Source organism: Oreochromis niloticus, linkage group LG3 (assembly GCF_001858045.2).
Source record: "Oreochromis niloticus isolate F11D_XX linkage group LG3, O_niloticus_UMD_NMBU, whole genome shotgun sequence".
In the NCBI taxonomy this organism is placed as follows: domain Eukaryota; kingdom Metazoa; phylum Chordata; class Actinopteri; order Cichliformes; family Cichlidae; genus Oreochromis; species Oreochromis niloticus.
Window position 1 is genome coordinate 55,378,238 of NC_031967.2, and position 23,140 is coordinate 55,401,377.

Here is a 23,140-nt window from a genome sequence, read left to right on the forward strand (position 1 = left end):
GGTTCCCTATTTTTTTTTGCTGGGAGTTTGCAACCCTATTAGTTAGGTTGCTTAATATTTCTGCTATACTCTTTAAAATACCAGAATAGGGAGGATGGAGTAGGTTTAAGTTTATTAGATTGATCAGTGTTGCTGAACTATAAAATATTTTGGGTGCAGTGTATTTTTTACATACAGGTATAACAGAATAGCTTTAGTGTTGTTGTTTATTTAAACTTGAGTATGAACTTATACAAAATGCAGCAAGATATTAAAAAAACAGTTTTATTGATTAAAAAACACACTATATCGGATTCATATCGGTATCGGCAGATATCCAAATTTATGATATCGGTATCGGTATCGGACATAAAAAAGTGGTATCGTGCCATCTCTAGTAAAAATATAAGGAAAAGCTCTGGCGGACTTGGTACTATGGTAGGTCTTAAAGGGTTAAGCTCAACTGGGGAGAAGCGAGACAGACGGTAAATGAAAAAAAGAAAGAGAACAAATCAACTGGTTCACCGAAGGTGATGGTAGCTCAAGGCTTCCCACCTGAGCCTAATTGGCCTGAGTTAAACCCAAATATTTATCCAATGAACCCCTGGACACATTATGATAGCTTGCAGAGTGCACCCATGACCAGCTGGGGAGGCAATGTGTGGCCCGGTAGAGGAAGGGCAAGAGGCCGTGGTGGCCCGGTGGGTGTGAGAGGCGGCCCGGGGTATGGAAGGGGTGTGCCTGGAGCGGGTCGTGTGCCTACAGGTGTCTGTTGGATGTGTTATCAGCCTGGGCACTTGGCAAAAGTGTCCACAGAAGCCACAAATAAAGCAGCATATGGCATATAGCATATAGTACCCCTCCTCCCGACCTGGGTGTGAGTGGAGCCCTCTGGTGGGCCACCACACATCTATGTTTTAAGGATGGCATCGAAAGTCAATGCATATTTTATCTAAACAATTTGAAATTTAGACGGTGAAATACACAAACTAACAAACATGTTCATAGGTGTCAGGCTTAACCCCAAGGAAAGAGTTCACAATGCCTTATCACCTCTATGCCTCTTCCCCCATCCTCAAAGACACACAAAAAAAACCATCTCCCCCATTTCTCGAGATACAGGGTGTGATAAAGTCTGAAACAGGCATCAAAGCACTGTTGTTAAGACAACGTGACAATGTACATTAAAGGCATTGCAGCACAGACCTGTGACCACATGTTGGAAAGCCATCAATTCAGCTTAAGACAATAAAAACTAACCCAACAAAATCTGCTTCAAAAACACACACACACACACACACACACACACGTTTCAGGTCAACTGTCTAAAAACAAAGTCTTTCTATAGTGTTAGGATAAAAAGATGAAGTAATTCCACGCTTGTATAAAAATTCACACTGAAATATTACTTTATCAAACAGATAAACCTAATTAAAATGCGCCCCCACTAGGAGACAGAGTGTGCGTGGTGCGGCCGGAGGACGGGCATCCACCCCCCTCCCCTAAAAGGTGTCAGTTATATTCTTCTTATGTGCAAAGAGGGAAACAACAGGTGCAGGACCATAAAAGGAGAGATAAATTCATATGTAAGACCTTAAAAGGAAAAAACGAGAATGTTAAATGAGGAAGGAGATGTTTTTATTGAAACTGCATTAATGTTGCACAAACGCAGAGTACTAAGAAATATGAAGAGTAGGGGCTCAATGAGGAACCTTAAAAAAAGTATAAATGTAACAGTCTGAGGAAGTTCCCCCTAGATCTGCAGGAGGCTTCTTGCTATGCACATCCCCCTTGTACATGGGTGAATAAAGAAGCTGTTGAATTGAGAGTCTGTCTCAAGTCTTATGTTTTTTACCAGTTCACAATCCACAATACTTTAGCTTACTTTAGCACATCAGTCTGTCAGAATAACCCAACCCTCGTTTTCTTCTGATGAATCAGGTTTTTGGCTGAGGATGAAGTCCTGTGTGGTTATCTTCTTCTTGGTGTCTCTGATTTCCTCTGACACTGCTGCCCCTCCTCCCGGCATCAAAGTACGAATCACGGAAAAAGGTAAGGATTTCTTTAAGAGCTGCATTAAAATACTGTTACTGTTAATCTGACTATCTGCAGTTTTTACACGCTTACATATACACATGAAGTTACTGTCCCTCTATTGAGGCGTCATGGTGCAATTATTTTACGTGTAGTTGTTTTTTTCCTGTGTAATAATATTCAACATTGCTATCAATACATTTTTCAAAAATGCCTCTCTGTGCAAAATGGGTTTAAAAACATAAACAACTGTGGGATACTGTTTGTCCGTGATTTGAACAGGGGGAACAAATTACGACAGGATCGGCCTGATATTATTTGTATCCCGCTGTAACTTTACTGTATAAAGAGCTAGCATCTCCAAAATGTCAGGAGTAATTAGTCATTACAAAAAGTGTTTGTGAACTAAAAATCAAAAATGTGGGATACTGTTTGTCCGTGATTTGGAGAGCCCACTGCTTGTTCCCGACGCAGGGAAAACTAATTCTGTCGCAGAGACCTACCTTGGCACTTGTTCAGGTGAAGCCAAAGGGAAGACATGCTTCACCATATTTTCTAGTCATTGGCTTGGAAGGAAGTTGTTTTGGAAACATATTTGCCGACGCTTCTTCTCCTGCTTTGCGTTTGTGTGGGAGCCAAAAACCTGTCCATTATGGTAGCAAGCATTCTCTTTTTTTTTTCCTTTTCATATCCCCCCCCCCACACACACACACACACACACATTTATATACCATATTTTCCACACTATATGGCGCACTTAAAATCCTTTAATTTTCTCAAAAATCGACAATGTGCCTTATAATCCGGTGCGCCTTATGTATGGATTCTGGTTGTGCTTACTGACCTCGAACCGATTTTGTGTGGTACACGGCGCTCAAAATCTGTCAAAAAATGTTTTAGTACAATTTTGGAAAACTACGAAGCCGCAGCGCTTGATGGATTGTCGGAGGATTAAGGATTTCTCTATACCTACTGTAAGTACTTCTAACATTGGATGGATGGCTCAGTATCTTAATCAAGGATACTTTGACATATGGACAGGAGGAGCCTGTTAGAGATAGATAGAGCCACTATTTTTAGCACTTTAATTTATGGTGTTAGATTCATCAGGTTCTGGCCCTTCAACCTTTGGCAGGTTTCCTTTATCATTTCTGCATCATAATTATTTACATGTAGAAAAGACTTTCTATTTTACTATGTTGTCTTTGTAGTATCATCAGCATATGAAGTTGAAGTAAATGTGCTGTTTTTTGCAGTGAAGGATCTTGGTCTGATGTACTTAAAGGGGCTGGTTAACAGAGAGTTCTTAATAGAAAATGAAGATTTCCTCATCAAAAGGTAAAGATAAGTTATTTTTTTTATGGTTCATGGTTATTCTGTTTCCTCATTTTAATTTGAAAATGTAAATGTGTTTTTTATGGTTTTACATGTTAAGTATTTTAAAGTAAAATATATTTTTATCCTCCTCACAGTGTGACTCTTACTAAACTACAAATTGATCCTGCTCAGGTGGATTTTAGATTTCAGGACAAAATTGGTCTCCAGTTTGAAATCAGGGACCTGAACTTTGCTCTACAACTTCAACGAGAAAAAAATGTGCAATTTTTCAAAAAATTCAAGTACGTACAACTACAACAGCAAATGCTCTTACACCTCTTGCTTTATGTGTGATGTGTGCAAACAATGTAGAACAAATCAGATCACTGCCTGCAGAAAACCCTCAGCATTGTTAATAGTCAAGAAAATTATGCTCTTTGATACGGTCTCTAAATACAACAACAGTATATTTACAGCAACATTTATTATTTTAACATGGTTTGCTGAGAATAATCAATTTTATTTGTAGTCGATAATGGGGTCTCCTTTAAGCTGGACATCCAGATTTTATCTTTAACCCTTGTATTTTCTTGAAAAAAAAGTCAGATTGATTATGTTGCGGGTCATTTTGACCCGTACTGTGTACTCAGAATTGTCAAAAAACTGCAATAAAACAATTGCAACTTTATTTTCCATTAGATAAACATTTAGAACACAGACATACAACACAGTTTGAATTTCCATAACTATTTTTAAGAACAATTTAGTAAAAGTTTTTCCTTCTTTACGAACACATTTCTTTTGAACTTGCCCGATTTTCTCAGATTTTCAATGTTCAGCATTTTCAATTTTGTCCACATGATGGACAAAATGTAACTGTGTGCTTTCTGCGGATGCACCTCTTGCATTTCTCACAAAAAGTGCTTGTTTTAATGTCTTCTCGTAAGGGACAGACCTGGCATCTTTGCCGTTTCTTTACACCTGTATCCACTGGATCCACTGCAGATTGGTTGGATGGTGCACACTTGACCTTTTCATTGACAACTGCTGCTGCTGGGGATCGAGCTGGTCTGACTCGTCTCTGGATCTTGGGAGTGACAAGACTTTTTCCCAGTTCTTCCAGGAAAAGCTGACGTCGATACAATTTGCCCTCATTCCAATGTTGGTTGATTTCAGTCCACAGGACATAGGCATTGTAGGCAGACACATCCAAAATGTTGTAGAAAATTACCAAGGGCCAACGAGTTGTCTTCGCTGGCAGCTGTATGTCGCTGTGACTTTGTCAAGATTGTCTACTTCTCCTTTGGTGGAGTTGTAGTCTTGGATCATTTGTGGTTTTTCTGTCTTCTCTTGTGCTCAGAGATGCATCTGTGTGCATTGTGCTCATGACAAGAACATTCTTGTTTTTCTTTGGACAGCATGAAACAACTCTTGCTTTTCAGTGAAAACAAATATTGAGGAATGCAGAGATTTTCCCTGCATGTTCAAAATTTCATTGGGAAGTTCTGGCTTATTTCTTCTGATTGTTCCCAACATAGTCTGCTTTCTCTTCTGAAGTTCATCTCCAAGCCAGTAGGATGTAAAGAAATGATGTTATGCCCTTCACTCATCTGTAGCACCACACACATCCCCTGATTCTTCTCAGATGCTCCTCCAGGTAGCTTTCCAGTGTACACTTGCATATTCCATGCATAGTTAGATTTTGCATCACAGGCTGTCCATATTTTGAAGCCATACTTGGCCGGCTTGTTGGGCATATACTGTCGGAAAGGACAGCAACATCATCTTTGTATACAAACACATCAAAGTGTCCATATTTTACACACCAGTTCATAACCCCAGATAAGGAAAAGTCATAAACTTTCATGAAGAAAAAGAAAGTTAACACAAAGACTGGAATGGGTCAAATCGATCCTTAACATAATAAGAAGGTTAAGTATCATTGTATGAATGGAGAGCTTTTAGCCTTTTCTGTCCTGATTTTATGTGGTGTGCCATATGAATATACATTTTCATCTCTGTATTACACATATACTGTATCTGCTTTTATGGCACTCACACTAGATTGGTTTAATAAATGTAGAACATTGATGCTGAGATGATTCGATGTTGTTAAGAAGAGTTTCCTCAGATCACATCCACAGGCCAAAAAAGTTTGTTTTTTGTTCAAGATGTGACAGGAGCACTGAACAAACAACAACAGCAACAACAATAACAAATAATCATACAGTCTACAGTGTAATTGATGTTTGCTCAATGAACAAAGAAAAAATGAAAAAACAATTCAGCACTTTCTTTGTCTTTTCCTATGCAGGATTGACAAAGGTACGACAATCTTCACTGGAGAAGGTGTGAGAGCCATGATACTAGTGAGAATGAACCAAAACCCAAAAGGACACCTGAATGTTGAGATAGGAAAAGAGGACTGCAAAATCAATGCTGATTCCATCAGAACAAAGTCCACAGGCTTCGTGGGGTAACAAGACTAAGAACAGGGGCTTCCTGCTTCTCTCTGACTAACTGGCAGCTAATTTAAAAATGAACTTCATGTTTTATTTAGTCAGAGTACTCTTTCTCTGCAAAAACACCATCCAGCTGTTGCAGCTGAGGCTGATTGGAATGTCAGCTATTTGTTCATAAATCAAAGCAAGAATATGACTTAGGATCAGTTTCTCCACTTATCCTCAGGGAAACATGAACCATCAGCTGGCAGATCAACAGTCTGTTAGACCAGTCCTGCTGATGAATGATAGGATTTCTGAATTTTGCTTGTTTTTCAGGAAGGTTTTGGACAAATTCAAAAGCCTGACCAAGCATTTCTTCAAAAAGAAGGTCAGTTCCAACTGAAACGCAGCTGATGCCAGTCTGAATGAAACCTGTGGAGTGTGATGCTTAGGATAAACACCTTGTGTATGACTACCTACACAGATATGATTGGTAGCTCTGCCAGGCAACCTGAGCTTTTGGGAGAAATTTACTAAATGCAGCAACCTAACATGCTGCAATCACAACAACAAAAAAGGCAAAGATAGATGACCTGCAGAGGTTTCCACTAACAACACTCAGATTTATGAACAAAGACACCATAATGATGAACACAACATACCAAGAACACAATAAATTAATGAGTCAAAAACAAACACCAGTTAAGAGATCAAGTAATCTACTGAACAAAATGCAGCATAAGCACAGATTTTATTCTGTCTTCAGACATCATTTTATTAATTTCAATCAAATATTTAATCAAATATTCAAATCAAAATTAAATATTCAATCAAATATTTATTAATTTCAATCAAATTTTATTTTCTTTATATAGCATCATTTCATCCCAAGATGCTCTATTTTGTAAGGTAAACTCCCTAGAGGTAATACACAGGAAACCTCAATAATCAGATGACCCAAACAATACAAATGATTTAAGCCTTTAGCAGCAACTGTCATTTTATGTCAAAAACCTTTGTTTCTCACACAGCGCTTCTCTACTCAAGCACTCTGTATAACATGACTCATTCAACTGTGCTTTTTAGCTAATAAACACACAAACATACACTCCAAGCGATGCCTTGGGGCCACCTCAGGGTTCAGTATCTTGCCCAAGGGTATTTTGACATGCAGATTGGTGAAGCTGGGGATCAAACCACCAACCATCCAATTAGTGGATGAACTGCTCTCCCTGAACTACTGTCAACCCATACAAGATCTCCCCCCCCCCCTTTTCAGTACTAATCTGCCTTTTGCGGATCTTATGACATCTGTGTGGCTCAGAAGTGTTTGTGTGTCTGTAGATCTGTCCTGCTCTTCAACCTATGATAAATGATAAGCTGAAGGACTTGTCCACGATGAGGACTGTGCATGAAGGCCGCCAATTAGACTTGGACTACTCCCTGAGCAGTGATATTGCAGTGACATCGCGGAGCCTTGATATGTCTTTCAAGGTAATAAAGAGAAACACTGAATTATTCTGACTCTGAACATAACCCTACAGACATTAACACCTGGTTAAAAATCAGAGCACAGCAACACAGATAAAGTTTAAGGTGTAGTGACCCTGGTATGTTGTGTTTTCTTGATGTCAGCTGTTGTGAAGTTCAAACTTTGACGTCTAACAACTAATCTCATACAAATCGGAAAAAAATTATCAGTGGACGCCAAGTTAAACAAAGTCTGCCATCAGCTGTTTCAGTCACGGTTTGCCAGGGCAAACCGTGTGGTGTGTGGAAATTAGGACCCAAGATGCAGGCACCGACTTTGATGAGATGAGTAAGCTTTTATTTATAAGTGGAGAAACTACAGCCAAAAGTGGAAGTGGCGAGGACAGGAACTAAGAAATAACCTAAACTGGAAAAACCTATCCAACGAAACTGAAGCCATAACTCACAGGATGACATGCAGAGGAACACAGGAAGAAACACGGGAAGACAACACAGATGAACCAGCAACAAGCAGAAGGAAACACAGGGCTTGTACACTCAGAGGAGCAATCAGGGAGTGGGAGACAGGAGGGAAACACAGCTGGGAGAAATCAGAGCTGACGAGACAAGGGAAGCAAAACTAGACAAGGTCTGTGTCTTAGACACATAAGACACAGACCTTCACAATAAAACAGGAAACTCAACGCATCTGAGTGAAAGAAGCTATCTATGTCCACTGTGAACGGCCATCTTTGAACAGAGGCGGTCGTTTACAACACCAACTGTCTGCCATCTATAATCCAGTTTTGAGATCCCTTCCCAGACACCTTAACGCCCACTCACATCCTGGGCCATCTGACCTCAGGAAATCACATGATAGGGTGGGGCCAGGTTTCACAATGAGCTCACCCGAAACCCTGGCTGATTGTGACCCACACCCGTTTTCACACCTTGGCTCATGTGATTAGGTAGAGGATCATCAGGGGAGGATCATTGTCCCTGTTGGAGGGACACTCCCACTGGGTTCAAATCTGGGACTCTCCACCATTTGACCCTAGAACTGAAGAAGCTTCTCAGATGAGAGGTGAAACGTTTTCAAGCAACTTAAAGAAGTCCAGACGTTTTTCTTTCCAAGCTCCTTAGGAAACTCAACACACATGCAAAGACACAGACTCAGAGACGCGGGCTTTACACAGAGACCTGACTACACTGGAACAGAGGGAACACACAGGCAGAGATGACTAGACACAGAACAGAGGGAGCGCACAAAGTAACATGAGGGGCAAAGGGATAAAAACCTAGGACCTAGAAATACAAAACCAAAACACAGACAGCAATAATGTTGCAAATAAATAATAAACAATTCAATTCACTGGGTCACAGACCCATGACAGTTTCCCTGCTGCACAACATTAAGTCTGTTGGAAAGAATCTTGGCATCTGGGTTAATATTAATGTGAACCAATAAAATCATCTTTTTATCATGACCTACACACATACATGCACTGAGATTCTTGGGCAGATTGCCTTCATGGTTTTATGACTTGGAGGTTTTATTTTGCTGCCCTTGTTTCTGTTTCTACTCTGTAAAGATCATCATTCTATGTGTGTTTCAGGGCTTAATGTCTGTACGCGGGCAGGCTGTGGACACTGATTCAATAAGGCCAGGCAAAGAACCAGTTTTCACGGAGACTAACAAGATGATCTATGTGGGCATTTCTGAGTTCTTCTTCAATGGGGCCGCCATGGCAATCTACAAATCAGGACCATTTGAAGTTAACGTCCCAAAGGTGAGAAAAGCTGATAAACACCTGGTAGAACCTTTCTGTTCCCTGAAATACACTGACATTTTTCTACACAAGCAACATGCAGTAAGTTTTACAGACAGACAATTTTGTGAGCTGCTCTCACTGAAAGAAACAACACCAAATATTCAACTATTTTCCACCAAAGAAATAAATTGGAACAGACTAAAGGATAGCATTTCAAAATTCAGTGCTGTTCCTGCATCTTACTGCTGCATTCCTTTCAGTCTGATGAACTCTCATCACTTCTGTGATGATAGAGAGATCGACAGACCACGTGACTTTCGTGCATTGCATTGTAGGTACGAGTGGCAGTAAAGTCAAAACACTGCATCAAGAGCTAGCCTTTCCAGCACCGGTAACCATTAATTCTTAATTTGTAATCCCTACTTGCATTTTTTTTGCCCCCAAAACAGTTATGTACAAAATGAAGGAAAACACGGCAGGTCCGTACAAAGACAGACTTGACGAAAAGGCAAAAAAAGGTACGAGGAAAATAATCAAAGAAGTGAAAGGGTTAGACCCATACGAGCACACAGAGTGGACTAAAGTAATTAGCGTGCTGCCCAACTTTCACCACGCTCATATTTATAATCATATGGTCCTAAGTGTGAGTGCATGCACTCACTAAATGTTTAGTAACTTCAGATCCCTGCAACAAGCCCAAGTCCAGTTTACTTTGGCGTATCTATTTTCTGATTTGGACCATTTCATTTTACAGCTGTCGTTACAATTTTTTCTTTTTCTCCTGTACAGGCCAACGCAATCTATTTGTCTTTTCAGGTTGTAGTATTACACAACATTTTCACATCCAATAGAAAAAAAATAAGTGTTTTATAATTCATTCAATTTATTGTCTTTATTTATAACTTGCATTATTGTTTCATTCTATTATAGAATCTTACAAGAAAGAGGCAAAATTGTATTCCATTATGCTTTATTAGCTGCTTCGGTGAAAAACAAATTAACACTGCAAAAAAACCCAAAAAACATTTCAAAACAACATACTGGAAAACGGTTATTCATCACTTGATTGCTTCAATACAACACTTGGGCACATATATGCGGGACTTTTCATGGCTGTTTTGATATCGCTCTCTCTCTTAACCGATCAAATCGCGCTGTGGTAGCAGCTTTACACTCGGTATGCCCAGGTTGATAGAGGGGGCCCAGTCTGGATCGCATTCCTGCATTTTGTAGGCTGGTTTTCCTACAAAACACAAGAAACATTAGCCCGCCAAGCCACAGTGAACAAAGCAGCATAGCGCAACGAATTCAGTTCAACTCCATATAAGACTTATTTGTAACCTACATCAACTATTATGTTATGAAAATTTTTTTATTAACTACAACAACAAACTTACCTTTGTGGAAATACTTGGAGCAGACTAACGTGAGCTGGAGTGTTCTCGAACGTTATATTAGGTCTTTGAATAACGGCAATCCAGGCCATTCTTTGGCTCTTTGTTACGTCGGAAACATGGCTTAGACAATTTTTCTTCCACGACAGAATTCGATAAAAACCGATCTCTTTACCCGTCGACTTTCCATGGCTGTCATGCGACTGTGTGACTTTTTCTTGTAAAAGCCTACATGTGCTAGTACCACTTGCCACTCGTACTTACAATCCTTTGCGGTTTTACCCCGGAAATGACGTCACATTTTCAATCTCTATAGCAGAGTCATAGCAGTCATAGCAGACTGTATTGCCAAAAGTATTTGCCTCTGTCACATATATATGAACTTGAGGGATGTTTCTATGGTCGGATGTTGTATAAGAAGGTGCAGCTTGCAGTCTCTGCACAGGACTCTGACATTTCTCATCCATGTCTTCATAGACCTCACTTTGTGCACAGGTGCACAGTCATGTTGGAACACGAAGGGGTCATTGATAAACTGTTCCCACAGAGCTGGGAGCATGAAATTGTCCAAAATGTCTTGGTATGCTTAAGTATTAAGAGTTCCTCTCACTGAGGGGCTGAGCTCAACTTCGGAAAAACAACCCCACACCATATTACCTCATTCACCAAACTTTACACTTGTCACAATGCTGTCAGCAGTGTCATTGTCATGGCAACCGCTAAACCCCAGACTCAGCTATCAGATTGTCAGATGGAGAAGCATGATTCACCACGCCAGAGAATACATCTCCATTACTCTAGATTCCAGTGGTGGCCAGTGTAGGTCAAGTAATTAGTTATAGTTACTAGTTACTTCTTCAAAAAAGTTATTGAGTTAGTTCTGGAGTTACAATATTACATAAGTAACTAATTACTAGGAAAAATAACTATTGCGTTACTTTAAAAGAATTTTTAATCCTCTGGGGTCCAGGTTGTAAGTGGCCGTTTTTGACAACTTTTTTTATTTGACCTCTATATTTCAAAAAAACTATTTACTTTGCCTTGTTTGGTATCATTCAGCACAACCTCACATATCTGAATTTACAGTTATATTTTCATTTTGACAAGGTGTATTAACGCAATTGATCTCGAATCAGACAAAAAAAACATTAAATCTGAGTAGAAAAAAGTTAGATTTTTACTGTAACAACCGCAAAAATGTTTAACGAATCATTTTCATAAGTTGAAAGGGAAACAGATTTTAAATTTAAAAAAAAACTATGCACAAATTTTGCAAACAACAAAGTTATATGCAGCTATTTCCCTAAAATTACTACCAAGGTGGGGTTTTTTTGTTATTAATCATTTAAAACCATTTCCACACTTTTACACAAAAATGGTTGTCTTTGGTTGACATAGCATCTTGTTGCTATGTCACACACACACTTGGTCACGTGATTGGTTCAACATAACTACTTTTCTTTCTCAGCCAGTCAGCAGCACTTGTGCTATTGTTTCACCGCATTTTCTTGTTAGTAACAGTAACGATTTTGTAACAATAGAAACAATAATTAGTTAGATTATTAGTTACTGAAAAAAGTACTTTTAACAACATTATTCTCATCACTGGTGGTGGTATGCTCTACATGACTGCATCCAACGCTTTGCTTGCTACACACTGTTCTTGAGCTAATCTGAAGGCCACATGACGTTTGGAGGTCTGTAGCTGTTGTTCCCAATTGTAACACTTCTGGAGTCGTTACAGTACACTAGGACCAATTAGGTTCGACTACTAGAGTAGTAATGAGTGTAGCATGTGATAAAGACCACAGACCAGAAAATAAGTTTAAATTGCCGGCTTATTATTTTGAGAAGACAGAGAATAGACAGTTATAGACACATTACATAAAACATTCAACATCACATTTAAGGAAAACAAGATATTTCCTTTCCCTTTTTAGTTCAGTAATTTCTGTTAATTTATCCTATTTATTTCAAAACCTTTTATTTGGCTTTAAAAGGATGTTATTTTCAACCTAGGTTATTGTTTTATTCATTTCAAGTTCTAAGTTCAACTTTATCCTTTGGTCTATTTGCATTAACACTGTGTTATTTTAAGTCAAGTTTAGTTCTTTTAGCCCAAGATTTAATTTAACCTTGGTCTAAGTTCACCTTTAAATTTCAACCATTCCTTATTTTGTGTTAAACCCAACAAAATTATTTACATTTCCAACAACACCATTACAGCATTAAAATGTAAGGTTGACCAAAATAAATTACAAAAACATGTAAAAACTGAAAACAATTCAGCAAAAGGCTGAACAAATCCCTTAAACAAACAAATAAACAAAAGAAAATTGTCTCTGTGTCCTTTAACTATAAATCCTGGAATTGCTCTGAATGATTTTCCAGTGCTTTGAAAGTCCACTGTTCTTTTGCAGAGGTGTATGGATTAATCCTACCAGTTTTTTAGTGAAAGAGTTCAACGTCCAGCAGGGGGCGGTTTCCTTTTTCCTGCTCGGTACAGTTCAATGGGTCCCTGGGTGGCTCGCCATCTTGTTTCTCGCTCAGCGGATCAAACTCCGATTCTAGCTCGGCATTTCCCGATCCAAACCTTAATGACCTACCATAACAACAAAGCAATATGCATAAACATTTGAAAATAACACACGGGTAGCCCTTAAATAACAGTAAAAGTCCGTTTTTCCCAGCTTATTAAGTCTTAAATGAGGTGACGCCAACATGGCACGCTGAAACACCGTCAAAGGCCTTTGAACTGCATCCTGTGTGTCGGTTAAACACCAATCCACCGTTTCCATTTGCATGAAATGAGCAATATAATACAACTAAACATTTCTTGCATGAAATAAAATACAATTTCTGAACTCACCAAGTCCCGTTCGGTTACGTTCACAACGTCACGGAAGCAAGGACAGGTCGGAAAAACAAAAATACATTCTCCAGAGTACAAAAATGACTTTATGTAAACTTCTGGCTTGTTTTTTTAAATATTTTTTCACTCGTTTAGGCAGCAGCTCCGCAAGGACTACCTGCATTTCTCCCTCTCCAGCATCAAAAAGAAGGAACAACACGATTGGGTGTGGCTGATCACAGGAGTCACGCTACAACGTACCCTTTCACAATAAGAGTCTGAACACATATTTTAGCCATTTTACCTTAATTAACATAAAACACCATGAATTAGCAAGTTTTTTTAACCTTTTAACATGTTTTTAAACACAAATGAAATACTATACCATGAATTATATCATTGCTGATGTTTTTAAGGAATTTTCTTAACCATTATGTTCTATTAATTGACCATTTATCACCTGCAATATATTTCTTATGACTGTTTTTACTAACAGGCTTTTATTTTTTGACAGCTATGTTAACCAGGATTACACAATCACTTCCAAAGTGAGGCAATTTCACAAATGGACTGGAATATCTCAATTCAGTGATTTGGATGGATGGATTTTGGCAATATAGTATATTTACCAATGGCTGACAATACCTCATTGTGGAGGATTTTTTTACTTTCTTTTTTTAAGGATCCATTTCTTTAGTCAAAGAAGTAATACCACACAAATATGTTAACAAAGGTCCAAGCTCTCTTCTGATCTCCTCCTATCTTTTTCTCTACAGCTTGAAGGCCTGAAAAGCGTGGTAAATCTTCTCCTGGGAGCTGTGGGAATTCAACCGGTACTAAACTCTACAAAAATTTTATGTTAGGGAGTCAAATAAGTTACACCATAAACTTCATTCATCATCAAACATCATTACATGAAAAATAAACTGTTAACATGGCTTTTCTATAATATACATAGGGTCTTTTGAAAGTGAAGCTGACCAAGGCTCCAATCATTCAAATCAGTAAGGCTGGACTCTCTGCCACTGTGGATATCGAAACACAATCTGAGGGTCAACAAAGTGTTCTTGTGGTAAGCACATATGCAGATGCAGCGTTTAACAAACAAGCAAACTCTGTGCTGGTATTGACTCCGCATCAGACTTTATCTGCAGGTTTACTGTAAGAGCTGGGTACAAAACACAACCAATAAAAACTAGCTAACCTTGACACAACTTTATCACTCACTGCAGCCTGATGTTACTACATACTAATCTAGAAGATTAAAAGACTTATACAACACTTATTTAAGTTTAAAGTAATGGGAACAAGGATAAATCAGACAGAAACACATTCATAAGCTGCCTGCAAATCTGACTTCCAAGTTTCCTTCAGTTGGACCCATTGACCTATGATACTCTGCAGAAAAGAGCAGCTCAAAGATAGCTCCGATGGTTTTATTGTGAAAGTTTGACTAAATGTAAAGAAATATAAAACACTGACAACTCACACAGCTGCAACAGCTGACTGTGGGACTCTTTCTGTTGTAAATATCTATATGGACACTCCTGTCTGAGCTGGATGAAGCTACCACAGAGTTTGAATGCAAGTTACATGGAAGTGTAACTCAACCACATATGCAGAAATGATCAAACTTTGTTTTTCTGTAGTCCTGCAAACTTGATATGAATGTCAAATTCGAAGCAAGCCGCCTCATTCCAGTCATTAAAACACCAAAGTAAGAACACAAATACACACTCACATGCTTTATGGTACACTCTGTATATACATTTGTACTCTGTAGTATTGTATATTGTAATAATTTACAGTGAAACCTTTTCAGATGTAATGTTGAAACTCAAAAGATCATTGGAAAAATTGTGGTAAGAAAACAATGCTCTAGTAGATTACAACCATTTCTCCATAGCAGTAGGCATGATAATACTAACAAGTGTATGTGTGTGTCTGTCTATGCAGGTTGGTGCTGCTAAAGCCATTTTATACTTCGTGGACAGTAAGCACTAGCATACAGCATGACACAAACTAAACTGACTCTGCTCATATTTTATTACACTTCGAACTGGATTATAGTGTGTGTGTGTGTGTGTGTGTGTCTGTGTGTGTGTGTATAGAGTGGTTTGATGAAGGAATCCCCATCCCTCTTCCTACTGACCTGAGCTTCATTGATGCAAAGACCCAGTTTGAGGAGGTGAGTGAGCTTGATTTCTTTCTGTCTGAACACTAATGTGCTAAATTTTCAACAGTCCTCTACACCAGCGGTCCCCAACCCCCGGGCCTCGGACCGGTAGCGGTCCGTGAGTTGTTTGGTACCGGGCCGCGAGAGTTGAGGCTCGGGTGTGAAAAGTATGGTTTTCAGGGTTTTTATCGGTTTTCAGCGTTATTTTGTTATCGTTTTTATCGTTAACTCTGTTTTCCTGAGTCTTTTCACGTGTGTTATGAATAAATCTTCTTTTTTTCGGTACCGGTACTAGTTTTATTTTGTTGTATTTATCCGCGACACCTTAAAGGCCGGTCCGTGAAAATATTATCGGGCATAAACCGGTCCGTGGCGCAAAAAAGGTTGGGGACCGCTGCTCTACACCACACTGATACTTTTTAAAACTATCACAGTAAAAACATTTTGAGTCATCATTTCTTCATCTGCTGTTCCATGATGAATATCAGTTTCATAAACTATAATTTTGATCCATGCTCAACCATCTAAGTTAGGAAATCCCAGAAAGTTGTTTCTGCTCATCTGGACAAAATCTGAAATTCAACATCCAGAAATCTGGAATTTCTGAACTAACTGCTACCATTCAGTAAGATGCAGCCTTTTTGTACCTAATACTACCTGTTACTGCTTTTTATTGCAGGGCTATCTGGTCGTGGGAGGAAGCCTGAACTTTATCCCTCTGCAGAGCAGCAGCAATGCTGGTGGATAAGCAACAACGGCTGAAATATGGACTTCATGATCCTCTGTTGTTCTTTATGCTAGGTATAAAATCTATGTTTAAACAGCTTAGGAAGTTAAATCTATCAGATTTACTGAATATACTGCGCGTACTGCATATACTGCCTGTTTCTATGATTGTTTGTCTGCAATAAAAGTTTCAGCATCACAGAGACTCCGGTGTTATTGCTGAGAATAATCATCTGTAATCCTCTAGGAGTTTTTCCATTGACGGCATCCTCTTCATCAGCAGAGGAAACATACACATTCATGTAAACAATGCAACACACTGCATTGTATGTGCTCTTGCTGTATCAACTGAAGGCTTTTCAGGGAGTTTTTAGGACATCCTGATAATAATGAATTACAGTAGTCCAGCATAGAAGTAATAAGTGCATGAACTATTTTCAGCATCACTCTGAGACAGGATATTTCTAATTTTAGAGATGTTGCGCAAATGGAAGAAGGCAACCCTACATATTTGTTTAATATGTGCATTGAAGGACATATGCTGGTCAAAAATGACTCCAAGGTTCCTCACAGTGTTACTGGAGGCCTTCACTAAAGCTGTTTCTGTTTCTTTGATGAGCTCTGAAACTTGACTGAAACTCTTCAAATAAGCCATTCCTCTGCAGATGATCTGTTAGCTGTTTGACAACTACTCTTTCAAGAATGTTTGATATGAAAGGAAGGTTGGAGCATCTCACTATTAATCATTGAACAACCCTAGGTTTCTCTTCAGCACTGTAGCCAGGCTGACAAAAAGTCAGAGCTTTGTTGAGCCAACTATTCCTTTAACCATAACTAGTAATGACTTCATGAAGTTCTTCACAAATAAAATTTTAATCATTAGAGAAAAAATTACCCATAATCATCTCACAGATGTAATATTATCTACAGCTACTTTCAGTACCATTGATATTCATTTAGAGTCTTTTTCTCCACTTGATCTTTCTGAGTTAACTTCAATAATTACTTCCTCCAAACCATCAACCTCTCAGGGCTCTGTGTGCGGACAGGTGGAGGTGAGGATCCAAATGCAGGACTCAGAGACTGAACGCAACTCAAAAACTACAGCTTTATTGCTGGCGGAAAACAGAACAGAAACCTAAACTGAGAAAACCACAAACTGGAACACACACACACACAGGTAAAATCTGATGATACGACGCAACGCTGAACACTGGAGGACACACACTATAAATACACAGGCAGGAATATGAGGGAACGAGGAACAGGTGGGAACACAGCCGGGAGAAATTAGACAGAGGAAGCGAAACTAGAAACACAGAGATAAAAGATAAACCTTCAAAATAAAACAGGAAACAATTCACAAAGACACAGACTTGGCACAGAACTAAACCTACATTAAAAAATGAGGGCACAAGACACAAAACCTAAGAACAAAACCTTAAATCAGAATAAACTGGAACATAGAATTATACTAATAAATAACAAATCATAACAAAAGCATCAGAATAGAAACCATAATACAAAGGGATATAAGAAACTGAAAATGCTGGGTCAAAATGACCCAGAACTGTGACACAATGTGTCTTTTAGACCCCATTCCTACAAAACTGCTCAAAGAAGTCCTGACATTAATTAATGCTTCAATCTTAAATATGATCAACCTATCTCTAATAATCGGCCATGTATCACAGGCCTTCAAGCTGGCAGTAGTTAAACCTTTACTTAAAAAGCCATCTCTAGACCCAGTCTTGGTCCTGGGACCCAGATTTTTGAGTTTGTTTGGATATTTTCATTCTTTAGAATTCTAAGATTATTGTATTTTGTTGTTGGGATCCTCTGAGTTTTAGTTACTTATGTCTCTATTTGTTGGTTCTTTGTGGCTCAAGAGTTGGGAGTTCGCCTTGTAATCGGAAGGTTGCCGGTTCGAGCCCCGACTTGGTCAGTCTCGGTCGTTGTGTCCTTGGGCAAGACACTTCAGAGGGCCCGGTGGCGCCAGTGTCTGGCAGCCTCGCCTCGGTCAGTGCGCCCCAGGCCATTACTTTTGTATCGTTTATTGCATTTATGGAGGGAGAGGTGTATGCTGGGTAATGGCACAGCTAGCGACACGGTGACTTTATTCACCCGCTTCGGCTGTTATCAGTCCATACAATGGGCGTTATTAGCAGAAATCAGTCCCATAGATATGGGCCATCCACCTGCTAGATTGTTCAGAAGGTTGTTATCATCCATCCAGATGGAGGATCACTAACAGGAGCGTGGGAAGACTCCAGGATCCACTCTGGCTGGAATCCGGTGGATACAGCAGTGTTACAGGTAAGACCATTTAAACGGACAGCATTTATAGAATGACTATTAAAAGTCAGCGAGTGTCAATAATGTTAATGTGGTTATGTTAGTAATACACCGAGTGCTAATATAACAGCTTTAAGATGCATTTGTAGATATTATTACGTGTTTTACCGTCTTTATGGTGCTAGCTTAAAGTTACGGTGTAAACGTTAGCTTATATTGTAGTAAAGCTGTTACTGTTGAAACGATGTTAGCACAGAAATATTAGCTTCTGTCATGACTGATGAAGTTACTAGTTAATAAAGTTTCCAGTAAAGTGATTAATCGCAGCCACAGATTGACAGTAAATATCCCGATTAGCTTCAATGCATCTGTTATAAATATGTGCACGTTTCAGTGCTTCGTTTAAACTGTATGATACTTATACTGTACTAAAATACAATCCTAGCTGTGTGAACAAAGCCTGGCTCCTTTAATCCTGCATGACAAACCTCAGGATGCAGGTTATTATTACTCTTTCCTGCTGGCACACCTGTCACACCTGAGAGTCAGCTAGAAACTTACAGTGACGTGGACATCATGCAAAGACTGCCAGACTCTGTAATACTGTAAATGATCAGTGACTCAGGTTAACACTAAACTTTAAACGGTACCTCTGTGTCTCTGTGTGTGCTGAACATCTGGAATCAGGATTTCATTCAGGCTGCATTGACTGTGGGACTTTTCTCTGTTAAAAACAGGCTGAAGACAGCTCAGAAACATTTGAAGATTAAAATTTAGCGTTATGGCTGCTCGTGGTGTGTAAAGCTTCTACTCAGCTGTATTTTTGTTACTAATTTGTTTGTTGTTGCTTAACACAGATTTCAGAAGAGCAAATATGAGCACTGTTGCTTAATCCTTAATAGTTTAAAGCAGGACTGGATTGGAAATCAAAAAAATCCGGATTCTTCTTCCACAGAAGTTTCATTTGTCAGTGTGGGACTGCTGAGTCACCTGAAGAACTCATTTCATTCTCCATGATGTTCATTTACAGAAATGTTTCACAGGAACTGATTCCTCCCAAAGGGTGAACTAGTGTGTTTCCATAATGATATGTTTTTCATATCTCTGTATGAATGTACTTCTTAAATGAAGGCAAGTGTTTGTCCTTTTTTGTTCCTCAGGTACAGTACGTGATATTAAGGGCAGGCGGTCATCACTGGGGGAAGACAAGAAGCAGACGTACTTCCAAGAGGGAGCTGCAGTGAGGACACAGCCTGGTCACTGAGGTCAGAGGTCAGAATCTGAAACAGCTCAGGTTTATATTCTAGGGGTTATAAAAAATTCTAAATGTATTTATAAAGAAACCTTTAAATAATATTTTAAATAATAATCATAATTTTGATTATTATTAGAAATATCAAACATTTAAGTGGATTTTCTGTCACACGTATTGTTTTTGCCCTGCGATAAACTGGCAGCCTGTCCTGTCTTTGTCCTGTATCAGCTGGGATAGGCTTCATCCTCCCGCGACCTTGAATTGGATACATTGTATTCCAATTATGTAATCTCATCATTTACAAACTCAAGGTAATCAAAATGTAAGCATTAATGGTAAAAATGGGAAAGCAGAAATAAGTGTGAATGACATGAATGTAAATGTGTTAGCTGACATAGAGGACAGCTACATGTAGTCTGAAAAATCTTTGTTGTCAAATTTGCAGGTCTATCACGAGACATTCTTACATAGAAGAGACTGTTAAAGTCTCTAACTCAGTGAAGCATTATTGGTCCCGTCTGTTTGGATAAATGTAGTAAGTTGATGTTTGTTCATTTATTGACACACTTTCTTAAGTGCTTATCCAGTTCAGGATCACAGTGGAGCTGCAGCTGGATATGTTCAGTAAAGAAACCTTACAAAAGTTAACATAAACCTGCATCTCTGTACGTTGTTGTCCACAGGGTGAGAAAATCGAACTGGAAGACTGTGGAACATGTTAATAAATGTTTGTGTTTATGCCTGTGTCTTTCACAGGAGGCGCTGAAAGGTTTCCCTAATAGTTCCTGGTGAATCAAAGCAGAACCATAAAGGTTGCTGGACTGCATGATGGCCTTACCCCTGAGCAGTCATCCTGTTAAAGGAGGAACCAGTTAGAAGCTGTTTTCAAAGTAGCTGAGCAGATTTCATCTCAAGTAAGCGATTAACTGTTTGTTCATTTGTTCTGCCACTTAAAGAACATTTAAGGACGTCTTTTGAGTGTCCAGTTGAATTAATTCTACTGGCTCTCATGGTCATTTGTGATTATGGACATATTTTTCATGTTTTCAACCATTTAGTAAATTCTATCTATTTAGTAATATCTGTCAGCTATAAAATATAAATATAAATATAAAAATATCTAAATATCTCCTGCCCTTTATATTTTAATGATGTAAGACCAGATGTCTGTTATCGTGTTACATTAGCATTCCTCACATATCAATGGGATGCTGTACAGTACAATCCTACTGACACAGCAGAGGGATAACAGCGGCTATTCAACATCGTTACACGACACATTCGAGCTGCATGATGCAGACAAAGTGACTAAATCATCTTTTTGTGGTTTATTGTCTTCAAACCAGCAGACAAAGCTGATGGCAGAAGATGTTTGGAGAAGAACTTCAGGCCGTGGACTGAAAAGGTATTTTTTCTTGTTATCAAAAGACATTTGGAGTGACGGCTTCTACAACTGTGCTGAAGTAAAGCTTACAGGCTAAGAAATCACAGTGTTGATATTCAGCACAAAGAGAAAATCTCACTTGTTTGAATTTATTTACAATCATAGTTTTATAAATTCTGACTGTAAACAGCTTTTACAGCTTTGATATTGTTTGACACTCGATATCAGGTGATGGTATTTAATTTAAAGGTTTCTTTGTCCCAATGAGCCATTTACACTGACCAGTTCAGTTTAACTGTAACACATTCATTATTTGGATCCAACATTTCTAAGAGAAATAACTGAATGTAAAAAATGGCAGCCCTCAGGCCAGGTTTAATTGATAGAGATATATGCATGCATTATGAAATTTATGTATCCCAGATCATTTTTATTCATCTAGTCCTGGCAGATCCACCCCTTCCTCCCAAGTTAACTGCAACCCAAAAGAACTAGTGGGGCTATTTACACACTCACAACCAGTGTGGGGTAACAAGAGCCACCAAAAACCTGTCAGCCTGCACAGCTACAGATGTGCTAAAAGCTATAAGAGTTAGAAGCTCTGCTTATGGAGAAACTTTCTAAGCCTAACAGAGGACAGGTACTCCTGCCCAAATAACATGATATAGCCCCACATACAGCCCAGCCATAAAATGAACCAAGTCATTTGGTTAAAGACAGCATGGGAGTAAATGCATGTAACCAGCCTGCACCAACCTGACATTTCTTCCTCCTGAATTAAATGAATGAATGGATGAAAGTTAAATGACTACAAACCTAAAGCCACTAGTTCCCACACTGGAGTTCCCCGACACTGTGTTAACTGTACTGAGCTTGTATCAACAGTTGCAGCAGGCTAAGCTACGTGAGACACTGCATTGAACGATTGTTTCTATCTTAATGGTTTCAGCTCAGATGTTCTGCTTTTTCCTTTCAGTAGATCAAAGCAGCTCGTGCTCTGTCTGCTTCCATTCTGATGGCAAGAAGAAGAAGAAGGAGAAGAAGACTTCAGCGAAGTGGCGTTCATGGTCTCAGTGGACAGTCATGGTCACACACTGCATGTGGTTTTAAAAGCAACATGTCTGTTCACCACAACAATGGAGATGTGTAATATTAGAGCAGCTACGGTTTGTTCTTGAACATCAGTTTTGTTTTCTACTTTGACCACTTAGACCAAAAAAAGTGTTGTTTTCAGATTCTTTCTTTTTAAATCTATAAAGCACCTGTTCATTTTTTATTACAATTAGTTTCACATAAATGTTAGTGTTTCCTTTATGGTCTTTTAATGCTTACACTAGACTGTACACGTCTACATTAGAGACATTTCTGTTACCTATTTATGAGACTGGGCTGCTTGACTACGATTTGGAAATGGATGCAAAATCACACGGATCGTGCTATTGTTTGTTTTTTAATATGATGGACTGAACACAGGAGGTATCTGACTAAGCAAAGATTAGTCCGATCCCATTTCTACCTGTCTCTACTGTTTCAACATTTCACTGAAGTTTGCTCATCTGTAACTGTCAGGATATATATTTATTCCAGCTCTCATAGGACAAAGGAATGACTCAGACTTGTCAAATGTTCTTTGACTTGATACACAATATGAAGTTCACAATTTTCTTACAAATAAAACTATAATGACAAACATGAACAGCTGTGCTTATTTGTGAGACATGATTTTTTTTTTAATGTGTTCATATTTAGACATTTGTATGCTGAAACTGTAATGGTGAACCTGAGGTGATGGTCAGCAGAAGGCAAATATATATAAATATAAAACAATATTGAAGTAATGTCTTTACCCTGTGCAGCCTGTGGACGCTGTGCACACAATCACCTTATTCACTGTAGTAAACATGCACCGCTAGCTCACGTGACTGACTGTCTCCATGGTTACATCGTATATTATTAGCTATGTAAACAGCTTCCAAAGATACCGCCATAGCTCTCTGCAGCTGTAACACTTTCACACTTTACAAATCATTTCACGTTTTTGAT

The 23,140-nt window shown here is 38.8% G+C and overlaps 1 protein-coding gene and 2 long non-coding RNA genes across 11 annotated transcripts; 2 read left to right on the plus strand and 1 right to left on the minus strand.

Moving 5' to 3' along the window:
• Nucleotides 1-1,673: 1,673 nt before the first annotated feature.
• LOC102079944 (phospholipid transfer protein) lies at nt 1,674-16,362 on the plus strand. 3 transcript variants are annotated; one of them, XM_005462609.3, is made up of 15 exons: nt 1,674-1,807; nt 1,921-2,031; nt 3,270-3,351; nt 3,486-3,632; nt 5,645-5,806; nt 6,111-6,162; nt 7,119-7,268; nt 8,861-9,034; nt 14,038-14,094; nt 14,220-14,333; nt 14,911-14,978; nt 15,084-15,123; nt 15,218-15,254; nt 15,373-15,449; nt 16,117-16,362. In XM_005462609.3, exons 2-15 carry the CDS (start codon nt 1,935-1,937, stop codon nt 16,183-16,185), a joined length of 1,326 nt encoding a protein of 441 aa, XP_005462666.1. In that variant the 5' UTR covers nt 1,674-1,807; nt 1,921-1,934; the 3' UTR covers nt 16,186-16,362. The 3 variants fall into 3 exon arrangements, with proteins under 3 accessions (XP_005462666.1, XP_005462665.1, XP_019212310.1); XM_005462608.2 differs by having other exon boundaries at nt 1,750-1,780; XM_019356765.1 differs by lacking the exon at nt 14,220-14,333 and having other exon boundaries at nt 1,750-1,780.
• Nucleotides 12,231-13,590, minus strand: LOC109201196 (uncharacterized). The gene is made up of 2 exons (XR_002061227.2): nt 13,280-13,590; nt 12,231-13,012 (listed from the first exon to the last, which is right to left on the minus strand). It is a non-coding gene; the product is annotated as an uncharacterized LOC109201196 (long non-coding RNA).
• A 2,058-nt stretch (nt 16,363-18,420) lies between the features above and the next one.
• On the plus strand, nt 18,421-22,793 carry LOC109201194 (uncharacterized). 7 transcript variants are annotated; one of them, XR_002061223.2, is made up of 5 exons: nt 18,421-18,479; nt 19,619-19,730; nt 20,470-20,627; nt 21,060-21,118; nt 22,074-22,793. It is a non-coding gene; the product is annotated as an uncharacterized LOC109201194 (long non-coding RNA). The 7 variants fall into 7 exon arrangements; XR_003216859.1 differs by having other exon boundaries at nt 21,063-21,118; XR_003216854.1 differs by having other exon boundaries at nt 22,077-22,105.
• Nucleotides 22,794-23,140: the final 347 nt, after the last annotated feature.